Below are 14,444 nucleotides of genomic sequence, written 5' to 3'. Positions count from 1 at the left end.
GCTCCACAGCAGGTTATGCAGGCTAAGTACCGTAAACTTAATACACAAGTTACATTACAGCGTATAACTTGTGCCACCAATTCGAACAGACCGAAAACAAAATCATGCACGATATCAATAAAAGGTGATGGTTGTGAAGACAGTGTCGTTCAGTTAACCTGTACTAAACTCACTCCATTGGGGAGTTGGCTTATCAGTTTTTCGCGAATACATCTGTGTCGATGCGGCACTGAAGCTAACTATGGCGGCAGACAAGAAGCGAAACAGCACTCGTAAGCAGATAGCAAATCGTTGCCGAATGTGTGCCCCTCATCAGGATCGAGATCAAACAGACAGGCACGACTCAGGATGACAGAAATTGTAGCCCGGTCTACCAACTTCATTTGTACACTCACGAAAGTAAAAGAATTCAGTTTAGAAGGGTGGCAACCTTGGAGTACTCGTGTTGTAAAACACTCTGGTCAATTAGGGCAACTCAAAAATATTGATGGAACCACGCAGATAACAGACAGAAGACAGCAGTTGAGAAACGCATTTATCTCGCATGTCGGTGGAAAGCATAGCGCAACACATCATCAACTGCTTGCATTCAAGGCTTCCCACCACAACACTGTGACAACCTATATATAAGTCCGTGCTCCGCGTCTGTGCTCCTGCGCGCTCACGCAACCTTACATGAAGGAAAGCATTCAGAATACAAAATTTAATGGCGAGTATGCGCCTGTTCATGTATATATCCTACCTATATTCAGGTGCACTTTTCGATAGCAGCACTATTACCTACAAGCGAATTAATTTGCACCTGCTTCAATGGGCGCATACTAATGACCAGGGGTATCAAGCACGCGGCCCACCAATGCCTCGCTAGGGGCCCAAGGCACGCTGACTTTCTACTTCCGAATGTGTTTTTTTATAACTATATGTTTATGAGGAAACCATGTATGACCAGACTTACTCATTTTTTTTTTTATGAGGCACCCCCTGTGGTTGCCATGCGTTAATACATAACTGTGTAACAAACGTCACAATCTACATCCAGATTGTATGGTAATTTTGGAGATCAAGATCGGTGCAGATTTGTTCGTATCCTGGTGCCAAATCTTTCAAAATGGTTCATTTAGACATGTGAAGGGCCTCTCAAGAAGCAACTTTAGCTGAAACATGTACAGACTACACCATCTCTCCCTCGTTTTTCCCTATTGCAGCCCTTGGAAGAGTAATTTTGTGGCTGCGGCCCGCTAGTTGAGGCGAGTTCGAGACCCTTGTCTTAAACTGACAGTCGCCGGCCGGCAGAATCACTGCAGCACCGACAAGGACATCCAGACACTAATCCTGGAACGGACGGAAAGCGTGATCGAGAAGCATGGCCTGGCAGCCCACTTGGGCCCGTATTCACAAACCAACCTCGGCCTTACCTCACGTTTCACTCAGCCTTCTGCACTCTCTACATGATTTATAAAGGCACAAAAATGGTAACAGAGTGAAATGACAAGACTGGTTCATGAATACTTGCCAAATTTGTTCATTACGCGCAATAAAGGTTTAAAATCGACAAGGAAAACTCGAGGAAAAAATGAGGTTAGTTTGTGAATGCGGGCCTTAGCCTCCCTCACTTCTCACCCCCTTCGATAAATAAAGGCTCGCAATTACTCACTAAAGCACTGCATTGTGCTCTCTACCGGGCTGCAGAAATCAGCCGCCTTCTTCTTCTAACCATTACCACCATTCACTCACTGGCCATCCGGCTAACGAAGCGGACTTTAAGTCGCGAAATGGTTATTGCAAAGGCAATAGATGGTAACATGTCGCGGGGCCTCACTGGTTCTGATGTGGCCCTGCAATACTTTCTTGAACATGGCCAGAAAATGCTGCCAATAGGTAGTCGAGGGTCCTCTGAACCTGTGAGAAAATTTTTATAGAAACGCCATCCTTTTACCACAGCTACAAATTTCTCACTCTTCTTTCGGCAAATGTCGCGATAGATTAATCCGACACATCATTCATGAGAGTCGACATGGCTAATAGCTGACTGGAACATAAGACTCTTGACGTTTTCCTTTAATTAGAGTGTCCTTCTCCGGCATAATTACCGCAGCTTCGACGGGTTGCTGCCACATACCAGCGCCGCGCTCTGTACAGCTAAAATCTCGCGCTGTAGAAATACACTGGATCACTCGTGATAACACCAAAAGTGAGGGGACAAGTTTAAAGAAAAAAAAAGTGCTCAAGGTCATGATACGCGCTAATGCAGCTTTGTCCCTTGGTCATGGGCCCCAGTAGAGCTTTAAGCGAGCTCATTTCAGTGAACCGGGTGCAACAATGTTAACCTTCCTGCCTTTCCTTTGCCTTTCTCTCTCTCTCTCTCTCTCTCTTGTTCAAAGTGCATTAAGCATGCGATAAGCCCCTATAACTCCGCTACTACACACAAGATGTATTCGAAATTTTTTAAGGCAGTCCATTCGCAAGACAAAGAAATCCTATAATATGATGATTCATTAAAAATGTGTTGCACAGTCCCTTTCAGTTGAATACCTAGGTTGTAAACATAAGATGTAGGACAAAAGCACATGCATCATCTCGGGCCTCTACCAGTTTGTAGCCAATGTTCCATAATGCAGTGTTAACAATGCTGAGTGCTTGCATTCACAGCACAGTCTGTGATGAAGCATTACCAGAATGGAGCAATAATATTTAATAAAGAATAACCAGACAGCATCGAACAGTGATGATCAACTCTTTGACATTAGCGTAGTTCACTTGGCACTGAACACATCAAACCCTATTTAGTAGGCCTATAATTTAGACACATCAATTCTAGACACATTTATGCTAAACCTATTAAATAGGCATTGACACGCTTTGAATGGTAAAAATTTGCATTTATTATACATTTTTGCTTAAACATCGTATATGCCAACACTCAGCAGAAGCATTACCGACAAACTTTGGCATGAAATGTAAAAGTCGATGGACAAAATCAAAAATACAATCAAACAACAGCACTGGCCTAAATTCCACAATGAAATAACATACAGCAGCCACACAGAAACTAAATGGAAGGTGTGAAAATAAGACACCTCACATTCCAGCCGCTTTTCTGTAAAGGCGACGATACTACCTCACATTATGCCAAGACATTTTCAGCAAATCCCAAACGCTGCCCGGCCAACTCCTATTACGCATAAATGTTGGTTGGCTCACTTAAGGTCCCTTTTAAAATCCCCATTAGGCGCTCTGCATTGAGATGAAAAAGTTTTAAGAATATAGCTTCAAAAAAATGAAAACACAATAAATGCTAGCAGGGAAGAAAGCACATCCCATAATAATTCTGAAGTAAATGAGATTCAACATATGTCCACTGATGCCCTATGTCATATGAGGATGACTAATAGATATATACTCATTTATGCCACAAAAATCCATGACCAACACTTCTGATACATGGTGAGCAACGGTGAGCAAGAAGTGACCTCAACTGCACACCTCAACATGGCCAGCTAACAGCAGCCATGAAAATTACGTCCCTTAAACAAATTTTTGCCCCTTATTTGGTACACAATCCTCATTATTTATATAAATCTTTTAAGCATTTGGTCTGCATGGTCATCGCTATAGTGTAGTGCCAATGACTGTCCTATACAAACTCCATTTGTTGTCCAAGAGAGGTCAACGTTAAAAGCTGCATCATCCTTATTTCTTTTGTGCCCCGATTCTAAGAAGAGGTATCATTCAGTTCTGAGAACTGCACGGCTGGTTCTGTCAGCCTTCAAATGTCTGTTTCAATGGAACATTAGTCGTGAGTAAGCACTTGCAGTGTTCAGTATAATTCTTTGTCCCCATTTTCTCACACTGTCATCAAGAAGGTTATGCATTCTACCAAATATACCAGAGCGTACATAAACCAAGTGTAGCTAGATAAAGATACTACATCAGAAGCAGGAGTCACTAGCTACCTTGCCATTTTAGCATGAATTCCTAGCCCGGCTGCCGCGGTCACATTTCGGTGGAGACGAAATGAGAGGCCTATGTGCTCTATGATGTCAGTGCACATTAAAGAACACCAGATGGTCAAAATTTCTGGAGCCCTGCACTACGATGTTTCTGATAATCATATCATGGTTTCTGGACATAAAACCCCAGATATTATTATTATAAATTCCTACCAACTTTGTATAAAATTGTCAATGTACAATTATGAAATATAATTCAAAGAATAACATTATTTCTTGATTATGCTATAACTAAAATAGGTTGTATTACAGAAAACATCCATAGATCATGTATTAGTCCAGAGAAGAAATAAAATATAGTTTTCATAATATTTCTAGCATGTATAAAACTTCAATTCTCTCCGCAAAGAAACAGCCAATTGATAAATCACTGAGACAATATAAAATAGTGAAATAATTAGCGTTATCCTAAATTTTTCAACATATCCAAGTGTGTGCACAGTGTGCCTTTGTATTCCTCCCCACCCACCCCATTCCTTAAGGAAAAAAAAGAAAGAGAAACACTCATAAAATGAATAAAAGAAAGGTCCACCAGCATAACTTAAGCCCATACTAATGCAACACTATTCAAACTTTATAAAAGCAACTAGGCAAAGCTGTCAGATCAAATAATGCCAAATAAATAGTTTGAAACATTTAGCCATGACTGCTTTTAACGAAGCACTGTTTGTTGAGTGCAGCTTCCCGGCAATGTGCGAGGAATTGCCACAAAAGTTGTACCTTACGCCAATAATTGCGTGTACCCAACTTTCACATAGAACTTGCATTCCTTGAAATTTTGGAGGCGTACATATGTAAAGTTCAGCAATTTAGTAGAAGAATGAATTCATAATTTTTGTTTTATGCTGCTTAATTTCATTAAGAAGGAAATAAAATACACAAGTGATTATATTACCAAGATAATCACTGCAGCTCATTTTTCCACATTATTCTATGCTTTTAAGTCAATAACAATCACCATAATGATGTGAGTGATGAGATCATTTTATGTTACAACAAGAAATATATAAAATTTAGTCACAGAAAAGAAATTGCTATACTTTTTAAAACAAACCAAGAAAAAATAAGCTGGCTTGAATTAGTAAAACAGGCGTCTGCAATACGAGAAGCCACTCATTACATCAGAGGACACTATAGGCGGCCAAATTTTAAATAACCCAATAAAGTACACATGCTGCATCATGAACTTTGCCACTGTCTGCTCAAGCCTAGTTAACTTATCCTTAAAATGAACAGCCCTGTGTTAACAGCACTATGTTGGAAAGGAGCAAAAAATATAAAATGCGAGATGCAATGCCCCAGATACATCTATCTTTTCCGTTGGCTTCACCTGCTAAACTGTGACATCATTAGGAGACATGCCCTACTGTGGGGGTTCCAGATTAATTTCAGCCTCTTGGGAATTTTAATGTGCTACTAAATATAGGTACACTTGCATTTCTGCAATGAAAACGCTTAAAAGTGCAGTTACCATGATCTGGAATCACATCAGTGCCCTAGTGCTGAGCAGTGAAACATCATAGCCGCTAAACCACCAGGGTGGCTGGTTCCCAGAATTTTTTTTAGGAAATAGCCCAACAACCACAACTGTCCTATAGTACAATCATCCGAACCATTCCTACTGGCACTGATCTCTGAGATTCCTATAAATGTTATTATACCTTCATAATTTCAAGCAAACATAAATAGTCAACAATTTCAAGTAGTGAATATGCTAACAGAATATGAGCTCAGCAGCAAAGACCATTTTATTTGTACTTCAAGCATTTCAATATTTACACATCACCTAACAGAATATCTACAATATGTGTGCACATGTATTGCTTGTGTTCTCAACATGAAAATTCCAAAATATATATCGTGTTTTTTCTTCTTTTTATGCTTTTGCAACACTTTTAACCTTATTACTGATGTAAAGTACGAAATGTTTTGCAGTGAGGTTAAGAAAGAAAAACACCATCTTCGCATCTACAACAATGTGCCCAAGTATGCCTTCCACACACACATAGCAAACCTTCTCTCTACTGAACCCATCTACTTGTGTACTTCCACCACACAAGCCAATGGAATGCACCTTGATGCATTCTATGACGCTTTGCCCGTCGCACTCAATCAAATACCGTTGGTATAAGCACGTTGTCACACTACGATTCTTTCCTGCCCAGCACCATGCTGCAACACTGTTCCCATGTGTACCCATCAACACCACATGCACATTAAAGCCACAAACAGGCTATTTCAAACCATATCAAAGGCATATCTGCAATTACCAGGGGCGAATTATCAGTTTCTTACAGTGAAACAATAACTATTAAAAAAAACTCTAATATCGAATATATGGATTGATTGATTGATATGTGGGGTTTAACGTCCCAAAACCACCGTATGATTATGAGAGACGCCGTAGTGGAGGGCTCCGGAAATTTCGACCACCTGGGGTTCTTTAACGTGCACCCAAATCTGAGCACAGGCCTACAACGTTTCCGCCTCCATCGGAAATGCAGCCGCCGCAGCTGGGATTCGAACCCGCGACCTGCGAGTCAGCAGCCGAGTACCTTAGCCACTAGACCACTGCGGCGGGGCACGAATATATGAATTTAAGACACTGACTTCATTAAGGATGCCAAGTCAATAAAATGTATGATCATCAAAATATCAAGTGCCTGTTCTTTCTGATTAGACAATGATGTAATGAAGTACTATCCATAAAACTAGCTTATACACTATGGACGGAATGGTTCTGGTAAAATAGCACTCTATCTGAAAGGCATACATACATGCATTAATAAATGTTTTAGGAAAAATATTGGTCCGAAAGACTTTCAAAATAAACTTTGATGTAACATGGTTCAAGTGAGCATATGTGCAAATACACAAGTAAAATCTGTATACAATTTTAAATTATTATTACAGATAAAAAATGAAATGTATTATCAAAGCATGAGCCACAAGATTACACTGGAAAGCCCTCTTCTAAGAAGTGAATACAATGAGCTAGAAGGTAGTGAACCTTTACACATCTTGCAAACCTCACTGTAAAATGGTATTGTGTTTGTAATGAGCCCTCAGTAAACTTAGGCCCAAGTAGAACTAAGAATCATCTCACAAACTTGACTGTTATGATGTTGAGAGTTAGTAGATTAACAAATTTACATTCAGCTGAATCAAGGTTATACAAACTCAAAGATATGCTGCCTTCTCTTTCCTCCCTGTTGGTGTTCTATCGAACAAAGCCTTGCCATGCTACAAATAAAATAGCAGCATGTGTACAATTCTTGCAGATCTTCACACCAAAAACCGACCACAGCTTTTAAATTATTTTAATGGTGCAACCATAAACAGCACTGATCCATCGTTAGCGTTGCATACATTTTCACACTGGCACCTACCCTTTTTTGCATGCAGACTTGAATCCAAGATCTGGCAGTTTTATAAGTGATAGTTTAAAATATTATCCTATTCAATCCATATTTTACATTCAAGCTAGGCACAAGATATGCCACAGAAGATTTCGGTTATCCAGTGTCCTATGGAATATGCATTATTGCAGCGAGTTACCGAACAACCTGATGGCAGAAAGTGAGAGTGCCCACACAGCTTGCCATGAAAACTGCACAGCTAACACATGCAGCAAGAGGTGGGGATGCATGGTGTATGCAGTTGTTTCCATGAAAAACTTCATATAGCCCTATTTATTTCTGAAACCTTTCACCAAATGTCTGCAATCAATTTCATGAAAAGCAATATTGCAACTGGAAATTGCAATAGCTGTTCAGTGTGACAAATGTTTCTTAGCCCACAAGAAAGTCTTAAGGGGAGCTCAAGGTTAAGCTCTTTATCAGCAATAAATCACAGTCTGCTCTCACAAACCTCTTCCCGAGCAATTATTTTTAAAAATGTAAATTGGCACAACGTTACTGAGATAAATTTCACTCACCCAAGGTAAACGTACGACAGTGAATGTGAAAGTTCAAATACCATAGTTGTACTAATGAAGTAATATAACTAATCAACCTTTATATACTATACAGCCAAATACAGCAATGTTCACAATTTCAGTTCTCGTATATATAGAAATTTAGCAGAACTCCCGCCTTATTGGTCTCATAGTCTCTAAACTTAGCAAGAAGACAGAAGTTCTATACAACAATGCCATTTAGCAAAAGAGCACAGATATGTACTCAAAAGATCATAGTTTACTTGACTGAGCCTTGGCTCAACTGCATATTTTGTGGTACACAATTCTGCATGATGACTATACAACTTCACATGATTTAGTACACTTGAACTTTAACAATGCTTTTACAGCTTTATGAAATAATGCATAAAAAGATGCAGAAGGTATACAAATTGTGCACAATATGGCAAAGTGGCTAAAAACACGAAATATCAAAAATCACAATAAAAAATAAGATATAAAGATGGACGGAGCATTACTGTCTATGGTTGTAATAAAAGAAGCTCAACAGTGACAAATTTTATAGCCTGCATTTCTACATTCCTTCACTTAAATGTTCAAGGACTATATAGCAACCACTACAAGCACTTCACGCAATAACTAAATAATAGCCTCCTTTTACTGAGGGCTGTTTTTTTTAGAATAAAACTCTATATCTGAAAAAGTACATGAACGTTGTACCACTCACTTCCTAACGCCTAAGCTACACAGGTTAGAAACATTGCCCACTTGGTTATATTATAATAAAAGTGCCCTTAACCTTGTTTCCTGTGCACTCATCTTCCCGTGTGTGCTTAATGTACAACCGTCATCAAAATAAGTCAGGACACGTGTGCGGCAACCACAGTCATATCGAACTGCATCGCTGTGCCATGGGACGTTGAGCGTCTGGTGTCCAGACATCACAATGCGCACGAGCATCCTTTCACACTCGCAGCTGTGTCTTTAGTCGATTGTAAACAGCTAGCTGATTACATGTTGTATTATGCAGTAGGGGTCGCTTTGTTTATTCAATACATCGCACACTCACTCCGACAAGGGCCCGCTGGTGGGGAAGGGTAAGCTGTTTGTGTTACTTTTATTAGACAGATAACAAGCAGCAGCTGGACCTTCCAAAGTTATGAGAATAACAAATAATTTTTTTGTTGGCTCAGCACCTCTCCGCATTCGGTGCCCTTGTTTACATTTAAATACCAAACAGCACGGTTTCCCCAAAATGAATGTGCACAGAAAGGAACTAATGCTGTATACAGCAACACTTTCTCACTCAAAAAAATGTTATCTTAAAGGAAGTAAAGTGAGCAGCGTAAGCTTCACGCCAACTGTGCCCCCGTTGAATGAAGTGCATGACGGATTGAAAAAAGCAAGTGCCCCTGCCACCAAACACATGTCATCAGCTAGTAGTCTGAAAATGAGCAAAAAGAACACAGCTGTGGGTGTGAAATGACGCGTACGTGTACTGATTAATGTCTCAACAACAAACGCTCGATATCAAATAGCGCGGAAATGCAGTTATATGAGTGTGGTCGCCGCTCTTCCATCCTGAATTATTTTGCTGACGAATGTACTTACAGTAAAACAGGTTCTTTCGCAAGTTCCCATGAATAATGAGCCAAAATACTTGCATAAAACTACCACTGACCGCAAAAATAAAACATCCCGTATGGAAGGACTTCAAAAACACTGGGTCAAGTGAGATTTAGGATGCTAAGGCATACTGTACAATGCATGAGACCCATGTGGTTGTGAGTAAGGCAAAACGACAAGATTTTCTCCTCTGCACCTTCCTGTCTAGGTCACCAGCTTTTGCAAGATTTCTCCTCACACAAAGCATATTAAGTAGTGCAAGGACATGCAACATGATCGACTGGTACCGATCAGAAGAAATTCAGATGCCTGAGCAATGCAAGGCTTCCACACAGCACGAGCAAAGCATGCAGTGAACGGACATTAAGCTGGTCAGCACCATTGCAGCTGTCTTCAGCACAGTAGCACTCCTCCCAATAGACACCATTTTCGTGGTAGCCCCAGTCACAACCCCAGTTGACACCTCGCTCCGAGATCTGGGCACATCGTCGCTCCACACTTCTCCACCGGCCATCCCCTTTAAAAAAAATGCAAGAGCATTAATAAGCTTATTAACAAATAAAACTAGGATGTCATCAAGCTAGCACAGATATCCACCCCCATGTTTCCGTATGCTTACAATATTAATAAAAACTGAATTAATAGTAGGAACATTACCTACAAACAGCATGAAGATCAAATAAGTCGACCCATGTTTCGTGGACACAGGATGACACTGCGCAAGATTATATCTCACAGTGTGATAATTCTAACGTTAGGAGACTTTTAGAGTAGAACAACTGTCATAACAGTGCTCTTTTAACTATCCTTGTTCTACCTGCTATTTGATATTAAACAACTGAAGAGCAATACACACTACACAGCAATCCCAGTTATCATGAAGCCACTTGAAAGGTTTGGGAATTACAAAAACACAGTGCAGTGCGTAGATCACATGGTGAAAATCACATGCGCAAGGTATTGTATTACATTGGTGGGCAATGTAAACTCGACAAAAACTTCAAGTAAACCCGTCTAAGGGGAGCTACTTGTTTTGTTGGCAGAAGTATCACAGCCATTTCCCTCCACACCCACCATGACAACAGCCAGAAGCAATGCCAACACAAGAAGTTTTAAGAGATGTTTAATGTGAAAATTGCTTTCAAAAACATGTCATGCATTAGAAAAAAAAATGGAGAAAAATATCCATAGAAAACCTCCTTTGAGAGTTGTCTAAGTGATACATAAATGAAGAGTTACGTGTAACTTGATGAAGAAAACCAAATATCCACTCACGGGTCTCAGTCGTTCTACAACTCTCCCTATAAACGTACAGGGTCTGCATGATAGTGGCTACAGCAAATTACTAAAAGGGCAAGTTGTGTCATTCAAAAGTAGGCAGTAGCAATTATGGATGTTTATTGAAATAAATTAAGTAAAGCAAGAGAACGTAGCTACTGCTGAATATAACATAACTGTTCACAGTGTTGCCTACAGCAACTTCCACTGTTCTGATACATTTATAACGAAAGCCAAAGTGTGTACAACTATCATCTCAGCAAACTGCATGCACACAACTATCAAACCGTTTTGTGGCTTCAATGTTGTTCTGGAAGCAAGAGGACAGCAAAATTTAATTATTTAGTTTAACAAATAGCCAGAAATCTTAGAAGAAGAAGAGCAGTAGTAATATTGCTCTGTCTTGACGTGTGTGCTTAAGAACATTTTGCTGCACAATAGGCAACCAGCCCTAAAACTCTGCCAACTAAGAACAGCATCATAACACACAGCCTAACAATTTGAGAAAATTGTTTGAAGTAACACATACTGCAATTTCACTTCAACAAATCTACCGCTCATAATGATGCAAATCTGCCCAGCTTTTGGATTAGCTAGGCACTAGCCTGTTGGAGTGTTAGAGAGAATGGGCACCCAGTAATGTGAGCGACAATAGCAGGCCATTGTCACTTAGCTAGATGCATTAGAAAATAGAAAACATTATTAGAGGTGTAGTACATATGTTTTTTTGAAAATTTAATTTAATTTTCAGGACGGGAGCATATTTTACTTTCATAGTCAAACTTTACCTCTTGGTCAGGGAGGTGAAGTTTGCAAGCACCAAAATGAGACACTAAGAGTTCAATGAAATGAAAAGCAGACAACGTTGGTTCTCTCCATATTTTGTGTAGAGGAGCGAGGCAACAGAAAAACTGATACTCTCAAATGAAGTCAGCTTACTAGTTACTTAAACATCCTTATAAAACTCTGTTAATAGTACATTTACTATACATCAGCTTTTCATATCAACTTCTTCACCAGTTTATTCTTTTACAGCCAACAGTCCTCGCAATTATTGCCAACAGTCCTCGCAATTATTTTGTAAGTATGAGTGCACACGCATGCATGTGCTTTTTTACATCCATACCTGAACCCCCACTATTAGGTGACACGCTCCTAGAAATGAACCCAAATCCTGATAATAGGCATCGTACAGTTGAATTTTCAGTGTATCACAGCACCAGAACCCAAACCTCAGTGGATCGAAAAAGCAATAATGAGACAGGGTTGGACAAAAAGGAATGCGATGTTCATATAGCCTTCCCTGCATGAGTTGGCGGATTGTGCCCAAGATACATGGGGGACGTGTAGCGAACTTGAGACGGGCCAGTTCGAGCGAAGCAGCTCCCTCTGGTCAGTGAATGGTGACTATACTTTGCAACAATTTACCAAAAAGGTATTCCACAGGTATGGCTTTCGCTAAATACAATACAGGAGCAAATATATTATGTTTGGTCCTTCACCTATTCCCCAGATTCAATGAGAGCCCATGACAGCTACGTGAACAAAAACTGTCAATCGAACAAGACATTCTATCAAAGTAACCATTCTACAAGGAATTTCTAAAGTAACTTACTTTGTAAACATTGCTCTCCTTCAATACATTTGAGACACAGATGGTGCTGAGCTCACACATTTTCTATCACGAAATGTCATTATGTCCAATGACTAGTACAGCTGTGGAGACACATTGCATGCAATTTACTTTCTTGTGCAAAAGTGGAGTGCCAATCGAAGGGACATTTTTGAAGGAGCTATATGTTGTGTACACACCTATGGCTCGTTCACAGGTCAATTTAAAGGCAATTTGGCCGAGCTGTCGGTGAAATTGTACCCAATTACCAGTTCTCACCTTTCTAATAGAACACATGCAAAATGTGACTCACAGATAAATCCCCTAGGCCCCTGCATGATACGCTTGTAGCAAAAGGTGCCCAGTGCCTTGGCCTCTTCCCCTAAGCACTCAACAGCCGTATTCTTGGTCTTGTCATAGTAGGCGTATGCTCCACAGCGGTCTTCACCCTTAGGATCCTCACTGGTGCTACACTGGTAACATTTGATAGCCATCGCTGAAAGTGCGACACAATACATACAGTCAACTCAAGCACTTCAACACTTTATATGTAAGATAATACAACTTTCGGAAGAGTTAAGAACTGCAACAGTTGTCCTTGAGATCATATCATTTAGATATCCAGGCTTTGAACAGCTTATCGAGGTACACATCCTTGTTTCGGCTTCAGTTTGCAAAAACAGGGGTCCTGTATAAGGACACACCCTGAACTCAATGCCAAGAGTTTTCTAGCCACCAAGTGGCTTTACGCACTAGGAATAAACAAATTAACGAGAGATGTCGCAAATGCACTTCCAACGGGAACACAGCATTAACACTTCGAGTATCTAATTGAGTGCATAAAATTAAGCGCATAACTGCATAAAATTAAGCGCTTCCGCCAACCCTCATCGATATCGTGCAAGAAACGCGTCAAATGCGTTTCCATGCGTACGCTATGTTGGCCAATCTAGCGAAACCACTCCCAACAAGCATTCTTTCGACGATGAACTTCAGTGACAAGGAACAACAATATCTGCAAACAAACATATTATATATTTTTCGAAGTCGGCTAGGCTTTCCATGCTAACAGCAACTGGCTATATATTTCGAAAAAAAATGAAAGGTAGATCCTTTCATCGCTGCACACATATGATTATTTGACATCATTTTCGTGCGGGAATCGCCATGTTGGAAAACCAAAACTCAAGCTACAGCAGATGCTCGCGCTTACCTTGGTAGAAGCAGTTCAGAAAAACGCACGTCAGAGTGATCAGACCTATTGGCTCTAAATTCTTCATGATGTCTGGTAGAACACGATGTATAGCCACAATCTGAACAAATGTCGTCTTCACTACTTCCGCACCGGATCACAACGCCACAACCACTTGCTGCACGCAGCGCGACTCGCTTTTGAAACGCGCAGGATGCAACTTTGTTTCTCATACCAAGTAAAAGAGGGCGCTACAAGTCCAAACTTTTCGCCAGCCCGGCAAGTTTGAAATTATTTAAACGACGTAAACACCAACGTTGGTAAACACATAAATCCTTCATGATGTAATGAGCAGTCACACAGCGATACCGCTCATGGCATAATGAAGGTCGTTGGACCTTTTGGCTACTCATGTGCATAGCTAAATGAGCTAAATGGTAATAAATCATGCCGTTGAATGCTTGAGTCATAGGGCCGTCTGCGTTCGATTTTCCTAGGTGTTAGCTGTGAAAACATAATTAGTTGGCACCCTAAAGAGGTTAGAAATATCGAACTACCAGTGCACTTTGCGAAATTTAGACGGTCAGGTGGGGCCTTCGGCGTAGGCTTGGAGTAACGCATGATAAAGAACTTGCCCCCTGCCCCTTACGATGCAACTTAGCTTCTAGTACACTGTAACTTGGCTTTGAAACCACCAAGAAACAATTCTGCCGACGCCCATGAGTGGGACAATTGCAGGCCAGATTTTGAGGCTTATTCTTTCTACATAAAACACCCAAATGGTATAAATTGCCTCAGGGGTTTATG

General features: G+C 40.4%; 1 protein-coding gene across 1 annotated transcript; it reads right to left on the bottom strand.

The window, feature by feature from the left end:
* Positions 1–2,858: 2,858 nt before the first annotated feature.
* On the bottom strand, positions 2,859–13,831 carry LOC119161310 (uncharacterized). Its single transcript, XM_037413717.2, has 3 exons — positions 13,659–13,831; positions 12,759–12,941; positions 2,859–10,072 (listed from the first exon to the last, which is right to left on the bottom strand). Exons 1-3 carry the CDS (start codon positions 13,723–13,725, stop codon positions 9,846–9,848), a joined length of 477 nt encoding a protein of 158 aa, XP_037269614.1. The 5' UTR covers positions 13,726–13,831; the 3' UTR covers positions 2,859–9,845.
* Positions 13,832–14,444: the final 613 nt, after the last annotated feature.

This window comes from Rhipicephalus microplus, chromosome X (assembly GCF_043290135.1).
Source record: "Rhipicephalus microplus isolate Deutch F79 chromosome X, USDA_Rmic, whole genome shotgun sequence".
In the NCBI taxonomy this organism is placed as follows: domain Eukaryota; kingdom Metazoa; phylum Arthropoda; class Arachnida; order Ixodida; family Ixodidae; genus Rhipicephalus; species Rhipicephalus microplus.
Note: the sequence above shows the minus strand (reverse complement) of the source record. Positions and strands in the feature narration are given on the sequence as shown.